General features: G+C 40.6%; 1 protein-coding gene across 4 annotated transcripts; it reads right to left on the reverse strand.

Moving 5' to 3' along the window:
- Positions 1-1,790: 1,790 nt before the first annotated feature.
- On the reverse strand, positions 1,791-23,466 carry SUV39H2 (suppressor of variegation 3-9 homolog 2). 4 transcript variants are annotated; one of them, XM_029238527.1, is made up of 6 exons: positions 22,947-23,125; positions 20,582-20,727; positions 7,008-7,679; positions 5,105-5,251; positions 3,212-3,341; positions 1,791-2,446 (listed from the first exon to the last, which is right to left on the reverse strand). In XM_029238527.1, exons 3-6 carry the CDS (start codon positions 7,674-7,676, stop codon positions 2,340-2,342), a joined length of 1,053 nt encoding a protein of 350 aa, XP_029094360.1. In that variant the 5' UTR covers positions 7,677-7,679; positions 20,582-20,727; positions 22,947-23,125; the 3' UTR covers positions 1,791-2,339. The 4 variants fall into 4 exon arrangements, with proteins under 4 accessions (XP_029094360.1, XP_029094359.1, XP_029094362.1 ...); XM_029238529.1 differs by lacking the exon at positions 22,947-23,125 and adding an exon at positions 23,335-23,466 and having other exon boundaries at positions 2,129-2,446; positions 7,548-7,679; XM_029238525.1 differs by lacking the exon at positions 22,947-23,125 and adding an exon at positions 23,335-23,466 and having other exon boundaries at positions 2,129-2,446.
- Positions 23,467-23,985: the final 519 nt, after the last annotated feature.

The raw sequence follows: 23,985 nt of genomic DNA on the forward strand, positions 1-23,985 counted from the left end.
ACCTTTGGTTAATCTCAGTAACAGGTAGTCATGAATACATCAATATTTTTCTGCCCTTTTTGTAGCCTTACTGGAAATGACAGTAAAATATTCAGAAATAAAGCTAAGCCATGATAAATAGAAAGTCAAATGCCAAACTAAATTTATTTTGCTAAAGAGAAACTGTTGAACTGTAAGAAAAATAAGTGCAGTCTAGATTTTGTGCATATGTGGGGAAAAAACCCTGAGATTACCAATTGTGTATCACAATCCTCTTCTGGAGATACCGAAAACAACGGTACCGATACAGCTTGAACAGTGGATTAATTTACAGTTTAAACTTGATCTAAATATTGCCCTTGAATATTTGCTTTATATTGAGAGAACAAATTCTGACAACTTAGGGAACTAAAGAAGCTAAATGTTGACTTAAAACAGTTAAAGCTCCGAACAGCTTCGTTTAAATAGTTTCTATCATTTTACTGCTTAAGTTCAGCTTTTCAACAACTTAAGGGTAATGCAGGTTTTTAAAAATTTCAAAGGTTCATTACGTTTCTATTAATAAGGACAAGACAAAACGGGTTTACCGAAAACAGTCATCCTCCCTTTGTCCTCCAGCTTTACACTTCTTTAACAGAGAGTAGACAAGGTCAAATAACTAGACAGTAAAACACTGACCTTTTAAAAAGAATGGTACAATTACATCTTTGAACCTGTGAGAATTATAATTCAAAGCAAGTCTGGCCTGTAAACCTGTGACGCTTTTTTACCACTGACGCCATGTGACTATTTTTTCATAAAGAAAAAAATGGCACTAAAAATATATATTTTTCCTTGACACCTTCGGCAAATTTTGGTGAGCAGACAGAATATACTCTGAGACTCCAAACATGTAAACAATTTACCCTATATTATGAAAGAGCAAAATCCCGTGATAGCAATATAACAAAGTGTAGCTTCTCCCAAAAAAGAGGTTAAGGATGAAGATGTGAAGTGCTGCTTTCTTAAAGTCAGCTCAGTTTTACCCAAGCTTACTGTAGGTCATTAAAGCCTCGGGCAGGGACCTCTGGCAGAACTTAATTAAGAATACCAAGATTTAGACTTATCTGCTGCATTCGCCTTCATGTTGGACACCGTGATTAGAAGTCCCAGGATCAGAAAGAGATGAAAATATAGTTTTTCTGGACTGAGGTTTCACTACATAGGAAAAAACAAAAACAACAAAAAAACCCCAAACAATGAATATATTCCATTTCAGTCTTCATAGTTCAAGTAATAAATGGTCATAATTCAGACACACACTTTGGCCAAGCCAAGTTTAGCTTTATCACATTAAAAAAATTCATGTATAAAATAAGTATCAGTTCAAAATATAGATCACTTCTTAAAAAGGGCCTGCAGGCCCTTTATTTATTATAAAAATAATTAAATTTGGTGGAAAGGAAATGTTAAAATTACCTGAAATTCAGAAAATGTAATGTTAATTATAGTGTGGAACATTATCGTTACATACAGCCGCTCTCAGGGGGCATCTCGTTTTACTGTGGAGGCCAGAGCTACTCAGCATGGACCGCCTACTTCATGTTATCAAGTGCTGCATCCCCCCCGCCTGGCACTCCAAAAAACCCCCCTGGTCCCAAACGCCCCGTCCTTTCAAAGAAGCATAACAGCTAGCCATTCTAGAATTTTACGGAGAACATTTTGGGTATTTTTCTTCTACAGGATTAAAAAATCTTTTAGAATTACTGGTTCAGACATCCACCGCTCCTAGTGGTCTAGATTGCTTCAAAATATTAAATCAAGCTGTAATTAAACTTTTTTACATTTAATTTTAGACCTTAAATTTCTATATCATTAAGATCTCAATGTTTTAATGAAAGTAGAAAATAGAGTATAATTCAGTATCACCTATTTGTCTCAAATACAAGTACAATGAGTAGTAAGTAGGTAAACAGGAATGACATAACAAAAATAGAACTTGTGTATTTGTCCAATAAGAATTAACTCTATTTCTCTAAATTCAAGGTGTATGGCAAGTCGAATATTTGATCTTAGTGACTGTTACATCATTAGTTTAACACTTAAACACTGAAGGAGGCAGTTCTCTATTCACACAGACGTCTTTCTACACAGATCTGTAAATAGTCTGAATATGTATATTTCAAATTAGTCTATGTGATCCTGTGTTCCTCTCTTCAGAAGCATCAGTAATGCATGTGGCCAATAGTTTGAAACACGAATTGTAAATTAACATAGTGTATAATCTTGATAATATGAAAAGAGCCCCAAATACTTATTTTTTAAAAATGGTAACATTAGGGGAAAAACTATAGTCATCATCAGTTCTATTTCCTGAGAATTCAGTTGAGGTAACCTCTGCAAGTCACAGCTCCGCATTTGCACACAGTTCTCGCCCTCTTTTTGGCTGGGCTGTGGTCAATAGAATCTGAAGATATATCTCCAGAACCTGAATACGTAGAAAAAGAAATACAGGAGAAGGAGTTAAGACAATTCATAATGAGTTTCAAATTTTCTTTCAGTTGTAAATTGACAGACTCTTTACAAACTGTCTTGAAAGGATGCTGTGGGCTAGTAAGAGGTAAAGTGTATGTTATTAGTCCATATTTATGAGAATGGATTTGTGAAATGATGAAACTTACTAGTAAAATCCAATATACACGCATTCATTTCATAAATTGCTTAAGAGCCATAAAGCAAGGTCAAGTAGTAACAATACGTAAAGGGCATCATACTTAGAAAAACAAAGAAAAGAAAACACATGTTGTCACAGTAAAGCAAACAGAATTAAATGTTCTCTTTAAAAGCCAGATTCAGTTAGGAATGGAATAAGCTCATATGTGATTTAAATCATATTTTCAATCTTATCTTTTAGTAAATATTCAGAAATGTAGGCTTAAAATTTTTTAAATACAAGTAATATTGAGAAAAGATGCTATAATAAATAAGCTTCTCTATGGAAGTTCTGAAAAAAGCAGGCAGCAACATGCTGTAGAAGAAAGAGCATTACTCAGCCCAAGATCAGGCAGACCTGGATTCTAGTATTCGCTCTGTCAGATTAGCTTTGTGCCCTCAGCAAAAAGACAAACTCTTATAGCCTTATTTTTTAAAACCTTAACATGAGTTTGGTTCAGATACTCTAAGGTCTTCTCCTATTCTGATTAGATTCTTCACACTGAAACTCCACCAAAGAAACTGTATTTGAAAATCATACCTTTCATTTGATAATCAAAAGTGAGCTCTTCTCCAGCATTTATAGTTCTCGTGGAAAATAATGCTATTCGGGGAAGACGGGTGTCGAGGTTATCAATGAAAACGTTGAACACCTGAAGATTCGGGTCACACTAAAAAGGAACATGAGAACCCACTGAAGTAAAATTGACATGAACGAGCTCTTCTACGTGCTATATAAAATCTTTAATTTCCCAAAGTATTAGTTTTAAGTTCTACTAGAAATTAACTTGCTTATTGTTTAGAGGTCTTTGAGGCACGCACATTTAAAAATACTGTGTTCCCTTACAGAAAATTTCAGACATACATAAAACTAGAGAAAATAATATAGTAAGTCCACATATATCCACTATGCAACTTCAAAGCTTATTAACATTTTTGTCAATCTTGTTTCATCTAGTCCCAACTTCTTAATTGTTTTTGGGGAATTTTAATGCAAATGTTAGATAACATTATCATTTCACCTGTAAATATTTTAGTAAGGTGTATATATATATATATATATATATATATATATATATATTTTTTTTTTTTTTGCTTGTTTCTGAAATTTTTAATTTAATATTTTTGGAGCATGTTTCACAGCCGGTAACTAAAACCACAGAAGGTGCAACTGCAGATAAGGAGGGACTACTGTATCAAAAGTTTATTGAAGAGCCTAGAAAGATTCAAAAAATGCCCAAGTAGAACATCTAGAAATAGAAATAGAATTATTGAAATTAAAAGTAAAACATGCTCTAGTAAGGCATATTTAAAGAATTTGAGGAACTTTTTAAAAAATCAAATCAGCACTGTAGAGCTCAAATTTCATGTTGCATGGGGTTTCATTTCTTAAACTTCTGTTTGGAATTGCTCTGCATTTCGAGAACTCGGCACTACATTCTAGCATATGCAAGAAAGATCCGGTGAATCATACTGAGAAATCAAAGTAACTATTTAATTGTCCTTGAATAGAATACATCTATTTGGAGAGTATCTCAATTTTATCGTTAAGAAAAAATTCAACATGTAAGTAAACCAGGAAACAAAGGAGTCAGAAGGTCCCTGACATTTCGTTACGAATCATAAACTAGTTTTTTGGTATAAAATCCATCAAAAGATTAACATGGTCTACCTCCTTATATGGTCAGCTATGGAACTTATGCTCCAAGACACATTTTCCTTGTAATCTATGAAATGGAGATAATGTCATCTAATCTATAGAATAGAGATAATGTCAGTCTCACAAGCCTAATACTATGTTATCCATCTAGCACTTAGGAGGTGTCCAGTAACTCCTAACCTCCCTTACTTTTGGAAATAGTTTTTATAGAGTATAAGATTCTGGAGTTAAGGGTCCAAGTGTATTCTGAGTTCTTTTCAAACAAGAATTAAGAATATTAATTCATAATTTAGAAAAGTAGCCCTAAATACTTCAATACTCTAGAAATTCTTAAATTTTATAAAAATGTTAACATGTTTACATTTTAAGAGAACACGGCAAATCTACCCTTCTTTAGTTGTGTATCCTAAATTTAGCTGTGTTTACTTCTGTAACCCATATAGTTATGTGTTAATTCTTAAACTTTTTACCTCTTAACTCCTCTGCTCATTAATTTCCTCCCCTATACGAGGACAATACCTATCTCATAAAGTTGTTGGAAAGTGTAAATGAAGTAACATATGTAAAGACTCCTGCAAAATGGATGTTATTTGGTAGGCACCTCGATGAATTTTCCTAAAACAGCAATAATACCAGGAATTAACAGAAGAGGCCCTTGTATTAAAATACTTTGGAGATAATAAAAGAGTATATAATTTAAAGACAATTATTCCTCAAGTATGGAAAATCTTTTAAAACAGTACTAATTAGTCCTGTCTATACTTTCTCTCTTACACTGTGATTCACAAAATGAGACACATTTCCATATCGAGCTGCATCCACTGTGAATTCATCGGATTCATAGTCCAGATCAAAGAGATATGTGATTCCTTTGTTGTCATATAACTGCCCCCGTCTTTCAGCTTCTTCACTTGTGATAACCTAAAAAGAAAAAACTATAGTATATTATATAGCTATTGCTGAAGAAACACCCATCCATAAATCTATTAATTAACATATTAATGCCTTCAGGTGCATAAAAAGAAGTAAAAGTGCCATCAAAATAAACATTCACATAAACTAGAAGAGCTAGATGAACAGAGGAGGGAAATCAAAGAGAGGAGAATGGATGGTGCAAACGAAGTATGACTGTTCAAATGAGAGTGAGGACAACCCAACAATTAGCAAGCGGAAACAGTACCCAACTTCGATTCTCATTTATTTGATATGTTCAAAAAAGCTACACAACTGCAGCTCTGTATAAGACATAACAGAGTGTAAAGGACTAAATTTAGAAGTAGGTATGCTCTAAATAGGCTCTGAAGGCATATTTTTCCTATAACGAATCTGTGTACAGTTACAAATGGAAATTTGTTACAAATACAGGAGAGAAGGTACGTTAAATTTGCGGTCAACTGTTTGGAAAGTTTAGTTTTGTAGAATACGTGGTTTTCATGAAATTCTGTAGCTCACAACCATCATCTATACAGTTCTGCTCTGAAGAACACAGCCTGACCACACGCGCAGCTCAAGAAACCAAAAATGGCTCAAGTGATTCATGGTGTCAACCAAATTTAGCTGCCACATTCATTAAACCAAAAGGAGAACAATTTGATTATACAAGGTCTAGTATTCTGAATAGTGATTTATAATAATCTGCCACTATCCAGAAATTTCAGGATCAAAACAGGGATGCAGTTTAACCTCAGAATTCTGGATGAATACAGATAATTAAAGGGGATCCAATTCCAAACAACTTTTAAAATGCCTGGTTGACAACCCCAGACATGCAGTCCCACTCATTGTTCTAGCCACAGTTTAGCGCACCACTCAGTTTGAGGAAGTGTGGTGTAGGGGTGAAGTGCAGCGATTCTGCAGCCTTGGTTTTGAACCTCGGCTCTTCTTTACTACTAACTAAGTGACCTTGGGCGAGCTGCTTAATTTCTCTGTGCCTCAGTTTCCTGCTGTACAATAATGGAGGAAATACTACCACCTCACAGAGTTGTTGAGAGAATTTAGTAAGAGTTGAAACGCAAGGTGCTTAGAATAGTATGCCTAAAATAGTATGTGGTAAATACTACTTTTTGTATATATGCATTATATGTATAAAAATAAATGTGCTCAGTAGTTGGTATTTTAGAGAATGGTCTTTGTAGCTGAGCTACAGATGCAAAGAGTTTGGATTTTTCTTATCGGTGGCTGTGATAAATGTTTTCATGTGTACTTTACAGTACTTGCTCATAAAGCATTCATGTACTCTACAGTATCATTCATGCTGATGCAAAATTGAGTTTTGCCAACTACACTTAATCATATTTGGTCAAATGGGTGAAGTAAATTACAATTTAAAAGTTTCTAAGTCAGGATGTATTTAGATCTGATATTCTTCTTAGGACTTTTGTGTAAAAATACTGGTCATTATTTTCAAAGTTGCAAATGCCAGTTTCAATGACTATGAGTGGGTGTTTGTTGAAAGGCGACTCTACTTCATTTGTCACTGCGTATGATTTTTTTTGTTCACATTCAAGTTTGTATTTCTCATGATGCCAGTGAACCCTTCCCTCAAACCTGAAGTCCGAACATATCTGCAAACGGTAACAGCAAAACGTACCAAGCGTGTTTGTTACTGAGGTAAAAGGCGGCGCCTCAAGAGCACGAGCCTCCCGCACACTGTGCGCTATGAGAGAAGCGAGCGTACCTCTCCGACATACTCCATGACAAAGCTCCTTCTCCTAATCTTCACGAGGGTCTTTACGCCCCAGCCACAGCCATTGCTGGTCCGAAAGATGCAAAGTGAATACTGCGTGCCTTTTTGGACAATCCTGTTGGGACAATCGGGTCCACACTGACACCTTGAGTTGCATTCGTAAATGGGGGTGCCAGGTGGGATTTTAATTTGCTGATTTTTATTATAAGCCAAAAGAACTCCAGCTTCAGCAGGACAACATTTCTCAAAGAAGCAATCTGTGCATGAACAACCAAAGGTGGCTTCATTCACTAAGCTGATTCCAGGAGCTGGTTTGTATTCATTAATGTAGTAGAAGTCTGAAGGGGGGCCCTCTAAGTCCACAGTATTTTCAACAAAAATCATTCCTTTGTGATTCTTCCTTCTGTTGAGTTCATCCTGCCATCTCTGCAGAGCTATCCTTTGTTTAGCCTTCTTTACAATGTATTCAGCAATGGCAGGTTTCAAAGCTCTGTGATTTTCTTTTAGAGTTATTGCTTTGCCTTTCTTTACCTGAGATAAATAATTATGCTTGTCATTAGAGAACTGCTGAAGCAGTAATGGGCACTTGAGATTTTGCAAAGGTTCCCAAGTATTTGTAGAATCTGGCCATCCTTTCCATTTTACAAGATAATATTCCATATCCTTAAAATATAAAAGAAAATGTAAATCAGATTATGACAGACCCAATTACTGAAAAGAATTTAGTATCTTAAAGAGTAAGGTATTCATTATCATTTTTCTTAATAAAGTTCAGAATACACAGTCACAAGTTACTAGCAGATAAAATACAAATCATAAAAATAAAACTATTTTTCTTTATATTACATGAACTATGCATAGAATTTAGATGTGGCATGACGTTTGACCAGAGACAAAAGAGTCGCACCTGGAGAAAGATAAAAGTACTGAAAGTCATGAATATGTTACCAAACAGTGATCAAGTGACACAAAATATATTGATCTTGATCATGGAAATAAGTTGTCCCAAAATGAATAATTTATGACCCAGGTCAGTGGCTTGCTTGGCCAGCACAGATGTAGGCATCCTCTAAGGTCCGTAATTTCATATTTTACACTGGCTGTGAGGGAAGTTCTTTTTCTCAATGTCCTGGGCACACATCCCCTAGATTTTCTAGAGTGAACTGTCCCATACAGTCATTCCTGGCTGCATGTGGCTACGGAGCACAGGAAATGTGGCTAGTCTGAATTGAGATGTGCTCTAAGTGTAATACACACTGCACTTCAACAACTCAGCACAAAAAAATAACGCACAATATTTGTTAATTTTTAAAAAATATTTCTTAATGTGTAAATATCGATTACACGTTGAAATAATATTTGGGGTTAAATTAAATGTATTACTCAAAGCAATTTCACCTGTTTCTTTCCATTTTGTTTAACATGGTTACAAGGAAATTTAAAATCATAGTCGTCCTTCGGTATTCACCAGAGGATTGGTTCCACGACCCCTCTCGGAACCCAAAATCCACGGATGCTCAAGTCTCATATGTAAAACGGCACAGTATTTGCATATAACTTACTCATATACTTTAAATCATCTCTAGATTACATACAATATCTAATACAATGTGAATGCTATATAAATCGTTGCCAACACATGGCAAATTCAAGTTCTGCTTTGGAACTTTCTGGAATGTTTTTCTTTTGCAAGTATTTTCGATCCGGGGTTAGTTGAATCCTGGGGTGCAGAACCCGAAGATACATAGGGCCGACTGTATACATATGTAGCTTGTACTATATTTCTATTGAACAGCACAATTCCAGAGAGTTCTTACCTTAGACTCGCCCGCGGCTGGATTAGGTGGCAGGCCCTCAAGGCACAAAAGATCAAATACTTTGACTTATCCCTCAGACTGCTGCTGGCCACCATGGTACCTGAAATCTTGCCTTCCCACCCCAGTGACTGGCTACGTTTTCTTCCCTTAAAGCCAGGCAATGCTATGTTAAGTTTCTCTTAAAAAAGGTAGTCTAGTGTATGTAAGAAAAAAATTTTTCAAGTAAAGTCTCTCAATTTTGTCTTTGTTCTCTGGAATAGTGAACATATATCCACGAGCGCTAGGGTAAAACGCCTTCTGAAATATGAAAGTGATTAAACTGCATTCTACGGTTTTTAGTTATTTTAATTCATAGATATTGATAAAAACTTAACTGGGATACATTTGCTTTTTCCTGAAATTTTTAATAAAGGTTTTATTATAAAGTAAGGATGTTTTACTAGTCATAGTTTATTAATGCCAAGTGACCTGGCAGGTCTAGGCAATGTGGCATAAGCCGCACTGTGGAGGCACCACTGGGTGAGGGGCACTGAGGCAGCTTTGCAGGAGGTCACCTGACGAGTGAGAGGGCTTATCTTCATCTCAAGGTTTTATTATATTCTACCCAATAAGCAGTAATGCTTGTTAATTAAAAGACCTTTGCTTCTTTGTGAAAATGGTCAAAATATGTTTTGTTAAAAAAAGTGGCTCAATTATGGTGTGAGCATATGCACAAAAACTGTACTTCTATGAAAATATATACTATGATTCCAGGAAAAAAAAAAGCCTAGACATATACTGAAGTGTCAGTCATACTGGCTCACTAAAACGTAACATGGATTTCTCCCTCCTGAGGTGACTACTACAATTCGGGATTGCTGTTGGCAGATATATGCTCAATAATAATGAGATCCACTTGGCAGTATCTAACATTACCGATTCCCCTTAATTATGAAAGTTAAAAATGTTTCTGATTCCAAAATAAAGCAATGCAACCCTGGTCCTCTTTTTTTTTTTCTTCCTGCTGTAGCTTTTCCTACGTAGCCCTAGGTTATACCAAAGTTACCAGCAAACAATGAAAGAAACAGAAATGGTGGCTTCAAGTCAGATGATTAAGCTAAATTATCATTCAGCAAAACTAAAAACACTGCCACTGTAGTCAACTTCCAAAATAACGTTTTATGATGAGTCGCTTGCAAGTTTTGTATGTTAATCACATTGTACCTACCTAATTTACGGATGGTAAAGATGCTTCGAAAACCTGAGTGCTACAGAAATATTAGTAACGTTTTATTTCTACTTTGTAGACTCCTTTTATTTTATAAGCCTTGTCTTACTTTTAAAATCAAAAAAAGATCTTTCCATTTTGAAAAATAAGATAATTTTATACAGAAAAATCAGTTTGACTTAACAAATTCAATTACTTCAATACCCTAAAATTTCAAATAAAAGTCAAAAATTTCTTAAGTCTCATAGGATATCAGTATCTTATTCAGATATGCAATCAACTCTTGATTACCTATAGAAATGGAGTGGAGTCATAAAAATGGTCTGTTAATCATTCCTGTATAATTTGGAATGCATCTTATTAATTTTTTTCTTCAAGACATTTTCCCCACTATGTTTAGCTTAGGTTAAATTCATTCAAATATTTTAGTATCTATTATGAGCTTATGAAAGTTTGGTCACTAGAGGGTGTGATGAGATGCAAGGTAATACTAGCCTTTAGGAGCAAAATCTCGCTGGGAAAGGAAGGCAATAGTATGTAAAATAAGTAGCAGTGCAAGGTGGTACAATTTTAAATGCCAAAACAAATAAGACAATAGATACCACTAAAATACACAGAGGGAAATCAATATAGGTCAATGAGAAAAAGGCACAGAGAAAGTAGAACAAACTACACTGTGAAAGATTGATAGCATTTGTTGGGTAGGGCACAGGGCAGGCAGGATGAAAAACACAAGCAGAAGCCTGGAGCTAAGATTTGCGTGAAGTATCCAGAAAACAGTGAAGAGATGGACTTAGCCAGCTTTACAGTTTAGAACACTGAAGCGAGAGAGAGAGAATGGTAACGGCAAGGCAAGAGCAAATTCCGGACAGCTCTGAATACCTGACTTTATCGTAGGCCAATGGTTTTTACAATTCTTAGAAACCATGGTGTTTCTGTGGGGAGCTTCATTCCATGTAAATACATTTAATTCCATCTTGTCTACTAGGAACTGCACTTACACAATGCAGACACTCGGGGCTCTGTCTTTGGCCCCTTTTCACACTAAACAAAGGTTCATCTCTTTTGAGAATCTGAAGAAAGCTACAGACCTTCCCCTATCAAAAGTCACATGTATGATACAATGGGTAAATTCAGGATATGCGGACTCCAGACTAAGAATTCTTGCTCCAAATGTTCTCTCTGGGCAACCTCTTCACTCCAGCGGCTTTAACTGTGTGCTGATTCTCCCAAAATTTTAGCTGCAACCCCATATAGTCAATAGCCTACTGGATGTCTGTCCCACAGGTTCTTAATCAATCTATCTACGTGGAACTCGCCACTGTTGTTCCTGAATGGCTTCTCTCTGTATTCGCCATCAATGGCAGCCTTACCCCCATCTGCCTAGTCACACAAGTCGCAAACCACGTCAATCTCACCTCTTCCTTCCTCTCAACCCAACCCATCACCAAGTTTCTCCACATGCTTCTTCTGGCCCACCTCTTTCGCCAGAACACCCGTTCCTGCAAGCCTCCAGCTTTGCCTGGATTAGGACACTGATCTACCGGTTTCCCTGCCACCAGACTGATAACACTCCACTCTGTCCCTCTCTACCAACGTGTAGTTTTCTTATAAAAACAAAAAATCCACAGTGCCAGCCATTCTGTTATTTTCTTGCTTAAAAATTTTAATGGCTCGCCCACTGCCTAAAGAATTAAGCTCAAACTTCCTATTATAACAAAGATCATTCTTGACTGGGTCCCTGATGCCTCCCTGACTCAATGTTCCAATGTGGCCCCATTCACACACCACCCTCCAGCCACACTGAACTACTGTTAGTAACTGAACATGCCAGGCCTTTTCATACTTTTCTGTTCCTTTGTTCACACAGTTATGTCTAATTAGAATGTCTTCTTCCATTTGCCTACTGAACACTTATTTCAGTCTCGTCTTTTACATGCAGAAAAACCTACTCATCTTTAAAACTCAGCTCAAATGTCATCTCTCCCGTGAAGTCTTCCCTGCCTCTGATTACTGCCAACTCGTGTTCCCATTTCTAATCTAAACTATAAGCCATTTGTGGGGAAGGAAAGAATCTTATTCTTTGCAGCCCCAGAACCAAGCACAATTCCCTACTATATCCTAGGCTTTGACTAAATGTTTCTGAATGTATAACGAAAAATACAACTACCAACACGCATGCAATATAAAAATCACAACAGTAACGATATGGATCCTTAAAAGAAATACAGGCTGCTCAACTTAACCTGGAGATAGCAATTCATGGTTTTTCAATATTTGTTCTGTCATCTGCTGTCTGTAGCCAGTAAGTGGTAGCTAGCACAAACACTTTAAAATACATATATATATGGGGCACCAACAAAAAAAAATCTGCCTTCCCATTAGCTATTTTTCCCCTGCAAGTTTTGAAGTAATCACAGTATTCACTATTAGTGGTAGAATAGCCTTAATCTGATTATGAAAATCCCAGTGTTCCATGAGAACACAGTTTGAGAACTATTACAGTCAATGGAAAGTCACTAGATTTCCATACCAGTAACCAGACAGAGGGTAGGAGTTTGGGGGCCTGGGTTAGAGGCCCAAGGCTGACACAAATGAACAACATGACCTTGGAGAAGTCCCTCTTGGAGCTCTGCTTTCCTGGTCTCTAAAATTCAGGTTTTAGTCTAATGATTTCTGTTATTCCAGTTCTTAACAAATCACTCTTAAGTGCAATCAGTCTTTTAGGAGTATGACTCTCTTGTTAAATGTGGCTATTTTGTTAGTATGTGGTAGTATGTGTTAGTATGTGGCCGTGCAGTATAGTGGTAGTCCTAGAGACATAGAATGATCTGGATACTTTAAGAAATCAAAGCTTTGGGTAGTATTTCTTTAATATTTGATTCCTAAGGGAGAAGCCCCACTGATGTGCATGGGTGTTCTTCACTGATGAGGTGAGGATGTTAATAAAGAGAACCCAGTTTTGTCAGAAATTTTTCTGTATGAAGGGGTGACGTGGCAAGAACATGGCACAGGAGGATCACACAGCAGTGAGACTACCACAGTTTACACCTTTGAGTTCCACTGGACCTGACATGAGCTCATCACGGTAACCACCTGCTTGTTCCCCCAGCTAGCATTCTTTCCACTTCCCGAGCTGGCTATTTCAGACCTCCTCCTCTTCCCTCAGGAGTCCCTATCCCACCGCCTCCCCCGTTATTTTCAGTAGCACGTGACCCTAGCGTGGAGCTAGACAAGAAGGGGACCACAGACACAACAGGAGAGAGGCCCTTCCTCCGTCAATTACCCCCATCTCCTGTGCCTTCAGTCTCTTGCTCTCTCCTGATCCTCTCTAGCATCTGAATCTCCCTTATTTTTTAAAGGCAAAATTAAACTAAACCTCCTTTGAGATATAAATGCTTGAATAAGTAAGGGATCTTGAAAAGATATGATAAATTACTAAAAGGTCAGAGATCGGAGACTAAGGTATAGTGTCAGTATAAGATGCTTTATAACATGCAATTTTTTAAATCATGTTATCTACTTGGATTTTTTCTTAAATTAAAAATTATAAACACCCTTAGACCCTACATAGCCCTTCTTCAAAGCTAGAGTTCTGGAAAGAGTCGCCCATACCACTTGACCCTACTTTCTCACCTCCAACTAATTCTTTAATTCATTCTATTTCGGCTTCTTCTATCCATACCACAGAAATGCTCTAAGGGTGTCAATGACCCGTCCATTGCTCAATCCAGAGGGAGCTTTATACTTCTTTGACCCACTGGGTATGACTCTTTTACTGACATTATCTCCTCCTCAGGCTGCCGTGTTTACTCTTCTGATTTTCTTCCTACCTTTCCTGCCAGTTTTTCTCCGTTGCTTTGACAGTTCTTCCTGGGAGTACCACTTACTGTTCCTCAGTCCTGGCTCTTCACCCGTTTTCTCTACTTGGATCACTGCAATGGCCTCTTATCCTTTCAATCCACTCACGGCACAACAGCCAGAGTGATATTTTCAACACCCCTCTCTCCCCAAGTCACTCCCCTGCTCAAAACTACAAAATATTTCCCTATTGCCCTTAAAGTCCAAAATTCCTTTCTTGGCCTACAAGGAGATGCACTTTCTGGGGCCTGCCCCATCCTTCCAGCCTCATTTCAATCCCTCTATGTTCCACTCACACTGCAAATTCCTTGAAGGAGTCAGGCTCTCTTCTGACTCAATACCCTCCCCCATTATCTTTTCACCCTTTAGGACTAAGTTTAAACATCAGTCCTCACGGACACCTGCCTACTCTCTCCAGGATGAGCTAGAGCCTTCTGTTACATCAGCCTTACCTCAACTGTAATTAAGTCCTTTGTACAATGATATTTAAGGTTTTTCTACTCTCACTGAAAGACAGACCCCATGATATCAGGGGCCACGCCTCTGTGCCATTCTCTGCTGAGACTGCTAGTGCCCGGTGCGTGACATGGTAGACGGCAGAAGACTGGAGAAATATCTGCAGAGTTAATGAAGGCGTAACTGTACCCAGTCCTGGGGCTTCAATCCCCATCTTCTTGCCAATCGCTTCAAGAACAATGCTTCCACTTAGTTCTCACTCTTGATTTGGAGCCACACTTCCAACTATCTACTGGTCGTCTTACACTTAAATGTTCTCAACCTTCTTCTCCAACTTCAATCTAGTCCTCCTATCCTAATCCTCCTTAAGCCTCATCTTCCTATATTCCTGGGTCTTGGTGAACAGTATTACTATCCACGCCATGGCAAGCTTTCCTAGATGTGGATCCCTCACTGCTGGATCCCCAGCCAACCCCCTGACCACAGACTTAAATTTTACATCCGCTATAATTCAAAAAATCACCAACTTATCTTCATCTTTATTGTTACTACTTTAGTTCAAGCACCATCTCTTCTTGCCCAGATTACTGCAACAGCCTTTCAGAATGTGTAAGTTATACATATGTCATTCCCCTTCCTGCCAATCCACGTTCCTCATTGCAGAGAGGAAACTCTCTGAATTGCATATCTGATAGTGTCACTCTTTTCAGAACCGTTCAGATGACTCCCCACTGCTGCAGGACGGCTGGAGTTCCTCTACTCATCTCTCACTGTCTCCCACTTCCAGATCCTACCACCCCATTCTCTATGTTAAAGCCTTAAGGAAAGACTCTACTCATCTTATCAGGCCCCAGCTGGATATTATCTTTTCTGGGAAGCCTCCTCTGACCAGCGCAGGCATACCTCTCACAGATCACATCATGATGTCTGCCCTAGCGCTTATTATACTATTGCATTGGGTGATTTACTTGTCAATCTTTTTCACTGTGCTGTGAGTTCCTTAAGGTTAGGGACAGTTTCTCATGAACCTTTATTTTCCCACTGCCTAATGTAGTACCTGACACACAGAATAAACTCAAATGTTTATTGAGTGAGACAACAGAAAGGTGAAACCAGAGATATCGGTCAATAAATTGCTGCTATAATTTAAGCGTGACGCTATGGAGGTCTAGTCTAACAGTGACGGTGAGGACTGGAGAAATCACTGACGCAAAACCAATTCAATTCATCAACCATGAACTAAATACCCATTACGTACTAGGGGCTATAGTAAGACACAGTCCTGGCCCTCAAATTGTTGCCAGTTCAGCAGGTATGAAACAAAGCTACAAAATGTGAACAGCTCTAGAATAATGACAAGAACAGTGCTTTATAAGTCCTGAATATAAAGCAATTAATTTTGCTAGAGGTGGGGAAGGGAAGAAGGCTCTATGGTTGGTGGTAACCTTTCAGTTGAACTTTGCAGGCCATGCAGATTTTGCAAGGAGAGAAGGGAAACAATATTTAAAAGAGGGAACTGGATGAGAAAAGCAAAAGGGCACAAAGGTGCATGATGTGTTCAGATATTGGAATATAAGCTATGTTTGTTTTTTAGCTAGATTCTCAATGCTTAGAAGAGTGCTCAGCTCTTAGTAGATACTCAGTAAACCTTAGCTACATGGAAGAATTTACAAGTATATCAATGCGGTAAGGAAGTAGGAAATGTTACAAGAGAACATACAAGTAGGATATGTTACAAGTAGGGTATGTTACAAGCTGGAAAGGGGGCTGGTGGCCAGATGATAACAGCCTTAGTCCAAAGGGTCTCAGCTTAGACTGGCAGACACCAGGGAGCCATTTAAAGGGCTAAAGGAAGGTCCTAATGCAATCAGAGCTGTGTTTCAGAAACAACTGTAATGGCTTTGAAGAATATGGTACTGAAACAGTGTCTTTCATGAGCTAAATGGAGGGGAACACATAAGAAAAGGATAGGGTGTTAAGATCTTTCACCTGCCCTGAACATGAGAGACAGACAGACAGACAGAAAAGGTAGAAAGGCAGAGGTACGTTCAAGTAATACTGGCTTACAGATTCAGTTATCTGTGCTAGGCAGGATAAGAAGTGAGGAATAGGGATCCCCTGGTGGCACAGTGGTTGAGAGTCTGCCTGCCGATGCAGGGGACATGGGTTTGTGCCCCGGTCCGGGAAGATCCCACATGCCGCGGAGCGGCTGGGCCCGTGAGCCATGGCCGCTGAGCCTGTGCGTCTGGAGCCTGTGCTCCGCAGCGGGAGAGGCCACAACAGTGAGAGGCCCGCGTACCGCAAAAAAAAAAAAAAAAAAAAAAAGTGAGGAATGTAAGTGGGTTGTAGGAGGACATAAGTGTGCAAAGCGTGCTTATTCCAAAGCAAGGAACCAAAAGGAGAAGGATGAAGGAGAAACTAGTAGCAAAAGTTACCCAAACTGAACTATAATACTCAGAATTCTGTAGCATAAGAAAGAAAACTGGCAGCTCTTTCAATGTAAGCACAGACTCCTTGGTAACTTACTCTGTCTGTCAAAGTATAACAGGAATGAACAGGAAAAGACAGAGAGGTAGAGACCACATAATCTGATGACCTATTAGATTTAGAGGGTAGGGAGGAAGGAAGAATTAAAAAAGTATGAAATTATAAGGTTAGGTAACTGGGAGTATTATGATTCTGTCAAACTAGGTAGGGAACACTAGATCAGGACACAGATTTGAGGGAGGAAAACGGGCACAGTTTTGAATACGTTGAATGTGGTACCTGTAGGGTGTCCAGCTTAGAATGAAGCTCAGAAAGAAGTCAATGCCTCACAAAGATCTGAGGGTCATGAGCCAAATAGATAGAAGTAGAAACCACTGGGAAAGAGGTCATCTACAGAGCAGCTTCGAAGTGAGAAGGGGGCCAAGGACAGAGCCTTGGAGATTATGTATTAACACTTCAGAAGGACAGGTAAGAGACTGTAAAGGAGATTCAAAAAGAACAGTAAGAAAAACTGGTGGCGAAAAGAAGTGGAGATAGAGGTGAGTAACAATGATGAGAGTACAGCCCTCTACGGCGTGACCGCCACAGGTCAGTCTCTGCTCACAGTAACCCCACGAGCTGGTGCTGTAAAGATCCTCATCCCGTACGGGAAGCAGCGAAGGAAAGAGAACCTACGCAATGTGCTGAAGGTCACGCAACTAGTACATGGTAGAAGCAGAATGTGAACCAGAACCTAGGCAGTCTCTCCAAGACACGAGTTTCAGAGAAGAAAAGAGTAGCCAACAGTGTTAGGTGTTGCAAAGTGGCACAGTAAGATCTGAGGTCCTCGAGTTTGGCCTTGAGGAGGCCACTGACAGCCGTCAATCAGAACAGAGAGGGTTAAAAAGTCAGTAACAAGTGGAAAGGCAAGCTACAGCAGAAATTTTTTGCAAACAGTGTATCTGATAAGGGACTATCTAGAATACACAAAGAACTATTACAACTCAATATAAAAAGACAAACAGCCCAATTTAAGAAAACAGGTAAAGGATCTGAATAGACAGTTCTCCAGAGAAGATACACAAATGGCTATAAGCAGCGGTCCCCAACCTTTTTGGCACCAGGGACCGGTTTCGTGGAAGACAATGTTTCCATGGATTGGGGTGGGGGAGGCGGGGGGAGGATGGTTCAGGCGGTGACGTGAGCGACGGGGAGCGGCAGGTGAAGCCTCGCTCACTCCCGGCCGCTCACCTCCTGCTGTGCGGCCTGGTTCCTAACAGGCTGCGGACCGAGAGCTATAAGCACTTGAGAAGATGCTCAGCATCATTAGCCATCAGAGAAATGCAGATCAAAACCATGAGACACTCCATACCCACAAGGACAACTATAATCAAAAAGTCAGATAATAGCAAGTATTGGTGAACATGTAGAAATTGAAACCCTCATACGCTGCTGGTGGGAATGTAAAATGGTACGGTCACTTTGCAAAACAGTTTGACAGCTGCTCAAATGGTTAAATACAGAGGTACCATATAACCCAGCAATTCAACTCCTAGGTATATATCCAAGAGAAATGAAAACATGCCCACACGAAGGCTTGTACATGAATGTTCATAACAGCATTACTTATAATAGCCCCCAAACAGGAACCCAAATGTCCTTCAAGCGATGAATGGATAAATTAAATGTGATATATCCATACAATGGAATATTTGGCAATAAAAAAAATGAAGTATTGATACGTGCTACAGCATGAATGAACCTTGAAAACATCATGTTAAATGCAGGAAGCCAATCATAAAGGATCACATAAATATTGTACGATTCCATTCATATGAAATGTCCCAATAGGTAAATCTATTGAGACAGAAAGTAGATTAGTGGTCGCCTAGGGTTAGCGGGGAAAAGAGATGGGGAGGTTTGGGGGGTGATGGCTAAGCAGTATGGGGTTCTTTTTAGGGTAATGAAAATGTGCTACCATCTCCACAAAAAGTTTTAGAATAATTCTGAGAGGGTACAAAAACCTTTGAATTGTACAGTTTAAATTGGTGAATTGTAGGGTATGTGAATTATATGTCAATAAAGCCGTCTTCAAAAAGTTAGTGGGAAATGAAGTAGAAGGAAAAGACAGGAAATGCTTGAGTGGGGATGGAAGACGTAAGAAAGATTTCGGAAGGTTAAGGAAGATCTGAATAGGTTTATTGATTAAGATAAAGCAGTGGAAAAACAGTGCTTGATACAAAAACAACATCAGAGAGCTTCCCTGGTGGCGCAGTGGTTGAGAGTCTGCCTGCCGATGCAGGGGACACAGGTTCGTGCCCCGGTCCAGGAAGATCCCACGTGCCGCAGAGCGGCTGGGTCCGTGAGCCATGGCCGCTGAGCCTGCGTGTCCGGAGCCTGTGTTCCGCAACAGGAGAGGCCACAACAGTGAGAGGCCCGCGTACCGCAAAAAAAAAAAAAAAAAAAAAAGGACATCAGAGATTAAGCAAAGTCCTAAAGCGGATGGGTAGGAAGAAAAAAGAAAAATGGTGACACCTCTGAAAGAATGAACAAAGATACAGATAACTGGTGTGAAGGTAAGTTGAAAGTTCATCCTTGAAGGATCCAGTGAGGCAGAAGTCTGCAGCTGAATATGAGAGGGTGAGGGAAGGGATACAGTCAGAAGTCCAGAAAAGTAATAAAATTTGGGGAAACTGATGACAAAAATGGAAGGAGCAAGCAAAAGATAAAAAGCTTGTCAAGTAGAACTGAGCAGTGCAAGAATAGAAATAATATGTAACGGAACCAAGAAGTGTGATTATATGACACCTGTGGCTAGACTGGTCAGGCCAGGGTTTATAAACTGAACTGGCAGATGACAGGGTTGTTTTGGGGTTGAAGGCTGCTGAGAGTGTAGGTGAAATGCTTCATCATAAAATCCCACTGAGTGGGGAAGTCAGTGATACCAAAAAGATGGATGTTTCAAAGGAAGAATGGGATTTAATGACTGAATCCATATGGAGGATGAAAAAGCAGGAAAACAAAGAATTAAGCAGGATTCCTGATTCGTTCATCTGCAAGAATGGACAGATTAATTAATTGAAACAGAGTTCTTGTAGAGGAAGTAGGCTACAGAAAACTGAATTACTCAAAAATACATTGTAAGGTTTAGATTGAAAGAGCTTCTTGAAGAACAACCCTGTAGAGGAACAGAAACAAAGTGAGGCCCAGAGAAGTTAAATGACTTTACTGAAGTCATGAGGTTCTAGACGAAGCCTAGAAATGACTGTGAACTCCAGGCCATTTTATTGCACAACAGAACCTCACTGCTAGCAGGAGTTTGACAGGATGGCAGGAAAAACAAACGGTGATGCTTCTTGAGGAGATTCAGTACCACTAAAATTGGCTTGAACTTCTAGGTTCATCTCAGGTGATAGTGGGGAAATATGATTCAGGAACAAAATGAATGACAGGAGAAGCCAATCTCAGATAAAACATTTGCTCTGGTAATCCACCTGGAGATAATCAAGAGTTGGATGTAGAATGATATTGATATAAGCACCTTGAAATATTCTAATATAAGAACATTTTATGCTTCAAAATCCTCTCAATGTTATTTGGCAAAACAGATGATAGGACACAACTTTATTATGGCCAAGAATTTTAACCATTAAGAAGAGTTCTGCTTACTTTTAAGGTTCTTTTTATGTCACAGAAATATGAAATACTGAATTGAAGTCTGATTAGGTCTCTTTTAAGGGTCTAGATATTTGCCTTACCTTTTCTACCTTGTAGTCACACAAGTATTCCACCTCATAATTGTTTAGATTCCTTTTGGTGATTCCAATCGATTTACATGTGAGCTTTTCTTTTCTACATAATTCCTGAAGAGTATCAAGTGAAACTAGGCAAGGCACACACCAAGCTACAATAAGAAAATAGAATTCTTTACTAGTGAAATAGCTACTCAATTAAAATAAAACAAAACAAAAAACCAAAAGAAAAAAAAGGGGAAAACTCAAGACAGCTATATCCCCACCCTTCAAGTGGCAATTTTATAAGACTAAAAATTCATATGACAAGAAACCATGTACACGTCTTTAAGAAAAAGTTAACCATTAAAGAACTCTCTTGGTAAATTGGTCTTCCTGGATTTTCTCATGGGTCTCTATCCTACATGTTTAACTGATGTCAATTTCTACTAGGTCCCCTGAACAAAATGTTTCATGTCTATAAGCTTGCATTAGATTACATATAGATGCAAAAGTCGAGATAATATTTTTGACTTTTTCATTGTATTCTACACAGAATTGCTCATTTAATAAAATGTAGATCTCAAGGACACGCTCATTATTGTTAGAAATACATCTTAAATATATTTTAAAATAATCTTACATTGTTAAAAAGTAACAATGTAAGATTCTTAGTTGAACAATAAGAACTGAAATCTAATTGAAATCTAATTCTATAGTTACATACTCATACATCACATGGCCTACTTTTCCCATTTTGGAAGGTTGCATAAAATTTTAACTCCGATTTTGCCCATGCTGCAATGTATTATTATCAAGGTCAATAAACCCAGGAGTTAAAATAAAACAACGGAGAGTATATTGAGTTTTGTTACTACTCATTTCCTGTATTGCTTTCAAAGCCAAGAATGACAATACAGAGAGTATTCAATTTACATAATCCACACACCAAGCCTGAAGAAAGTCAGCCGTCCTCATGATCAACCTTGTAGAAGCCAATAACTAACTCTGCTGCGGAAGGTTTTACCCTCAAATTCCCGTAAACAGTATGCTACCATACTGCATTTAAAGTATGTTAACACAAACTGATATTTAGAAACAGGTAATGAACCTGGCTTTATGGCTAGCGCTAGTAGAAGCACCAGGGAGGATCAAGAGGTCCTCTGCCCCAGCCTCCGCCAGGCCACCGAGCTGCATGATTTTGGGAGGTTTCCATCTTTCTGGGTTTCAGCTTCGCTGAAAAAAATGGCAGGGTTGGAGTAAACTGGGATTACCAAACAAAATTTATCAGTAAACGCTGGCTTTACTTGGTAGCTCTCCAAGGTAGTGGTGATAACCTTTTGGGTTGGAGGTAATTTCCAGAGAGGAGAGAACAGCTGGTCTTCCTATAATCTCCCCTCGCCCTCCCCATCTCACACCGGGATTTCACGGTCAGAAACCCTCAAGTACGATTTCCACACGTGCCTCCAACCCCTTCCAAAAAAGGATGCATGATTCTAGACCAAGAAAGTGAAAAGGATTTTCCCCCAAAATATCTGGGGGGAGAGCCTGCTGGTTTTGGAGTGGTGGTTTGGGGGGAGGGGAGTGGCAGAATAGAAACGACCCCTTAAGTCCCTTGTATTGAAATAACCTCAGGATGTTTTGTGTAAAAGGTAACCTCATTATGCTGATCACATGCAGAGGAGGTTCCTCTGGGCTATCTACCCAGCATGGATTTGTCTACCGTTCCTACCATTTTCACCCAGTCCGAGTTACACGAGGATTCAAGACGCGACCCTCCACGGAAATGCTGTTTTGGGGAATAAAACTTGGAACATAAAAAACTGCAAACCCCCTGCCCCCGCGACAGAAAAATAATTCATTGGTAAGATTAAACATTTCATGACCACCACGAAAACTTGACACTAGTTCCACACTAACCCCTAGCGGAGGAAAAGTTGGGGGGTAATGAATCCATAATCCACGCAGAGAGGCGCAGCGCTGGAAAATACCTTTCAATTCTATAAGGCAGTGAAAGTTCCCGTCCTTCAGCGCGCGCACAAACACACGTTAGGCACCGAATTCTTCGGCGTCCACATAAATACCTCGCAAGTTACCGGGGTGGGGGGGAACCGATTCCCGTAAGCCAGGGGCTGCCGCCGCCAGTACCCACTTACTGGGGTTCTCTGCAACGGGGAACCGCCCCTCCCGGTGCGTCCGCATCGGGGTGCATCCTCACTCATTTCCTCGCTTAGCCTTCACACCTCTGCCCCGACCTCTCTCCGCTCCTCTGACACTGTGGTCACACTCACCCCACGGGGTCCTCCCGCTCCCCAGTTCCGAAGCCAGCCCGACCGCAAACGTCCCGCTCAAACCACCACAAAGGAGTCGCGCCCCCAGCGTGCCCACGGACCTCGAGCCGCGCCGGGCTCCGCCGGGGCCGCCCGGACGCCACCGCACGGCTGCCCCGCGGGGAGGGGGCTCGGGCGCGGCGGGCGGCGGGGGGCCGGGCCGCTGGGTCGGCGGGCCGGCAGCGGTAGGCGCGGGCCGGGCCTCGCGGGGGTCGGGCGCGGGAGGGGACTGAGGGCAGCGGGCGGGCCGAGCCGCGAGGAGGGTCAGGGGCCGGGGGCAGGGAGGAGCCCGAGGCGCGCGTCTGGGGGCCGCGGTGTCAGTGGCGCGGGAGGCGGCGTCTCGCCGCGTCGCGCTCCGGCCGGCCCGCGCGTCCCGGCCCCGCTTCCCGGGCCTCGGGAGTTTGCCTGGCGGACGGGGGACAGTGCGGGGCGCCGCTCTCCAGCCCTCACCTCCTCGCGCCTCGGCCCCGGCCGCCGCCATCTTGAGGAGCTTTCATTCAAACTGGCGCGGTCTGACCGGATAGCTCAGCTGGCCTGACGCCCCGCCCCAGCCCGGCCCGCGCGGAACTCGGGGGCCGGGGCGGGGGACTAACCCGCGAGGCGTCCTGACGTCAGCGGAGGCCGACACAGCCGCGGCGGCGAGTGCGCCTGCGCCCCAAGTCTCCTCCGGGCGCTCGGAGGGGCGGGGCGCGGGGGTGGGGAGCGCTACCCTAGGTGAAGGGCCACCTGCCCTGGCCTGGCTGGCTTAGCGCCTGATTCAGGGTACCGACATTAGGCCTTCCCACTCTTGTTAGTTCTTCTACACGGGCGCTACGTGTACGTTGTGCAAAATTGCAAACGCAGAGCGGAGCTATGCGGTGCAGAGTACGTTTCGCTCTCATACCTGCTCCTCAGCCACCTGAGCCCAACTGGCCATTGTTAACGTTTCCGTCCACCCTACGCCCCTAGATCACAGGTTCTCAAAATTGGCTGCACGTTGGGATCACTTACAGGTTTTGTATTTTGGTTTCACTCTCGGAGATTTGATAGGAATGGGGTGCAACCGGGACGTTGGAATTTTTTAAAGCTCCCCAGGTGATTCTACGTGTGCAATTTGAAACC

The sequence above is a fragment of the Monodon monoceros genome, unplaced genomic scaffold, assembly GCF_005190385.1.
Source record: "Monodon monoceros isolate NGI ecotype Baffin Bay Population unplaced genomic scaffold, NGI_Narwhal_1 Super_Scaffold_21, whole genome shotgun sequence".
NCBI lineage: Eukaryota > Metazoa > Chordata > Mammalia > Artiodactyla > Monodontidae > Monodon > Monodon monoceros.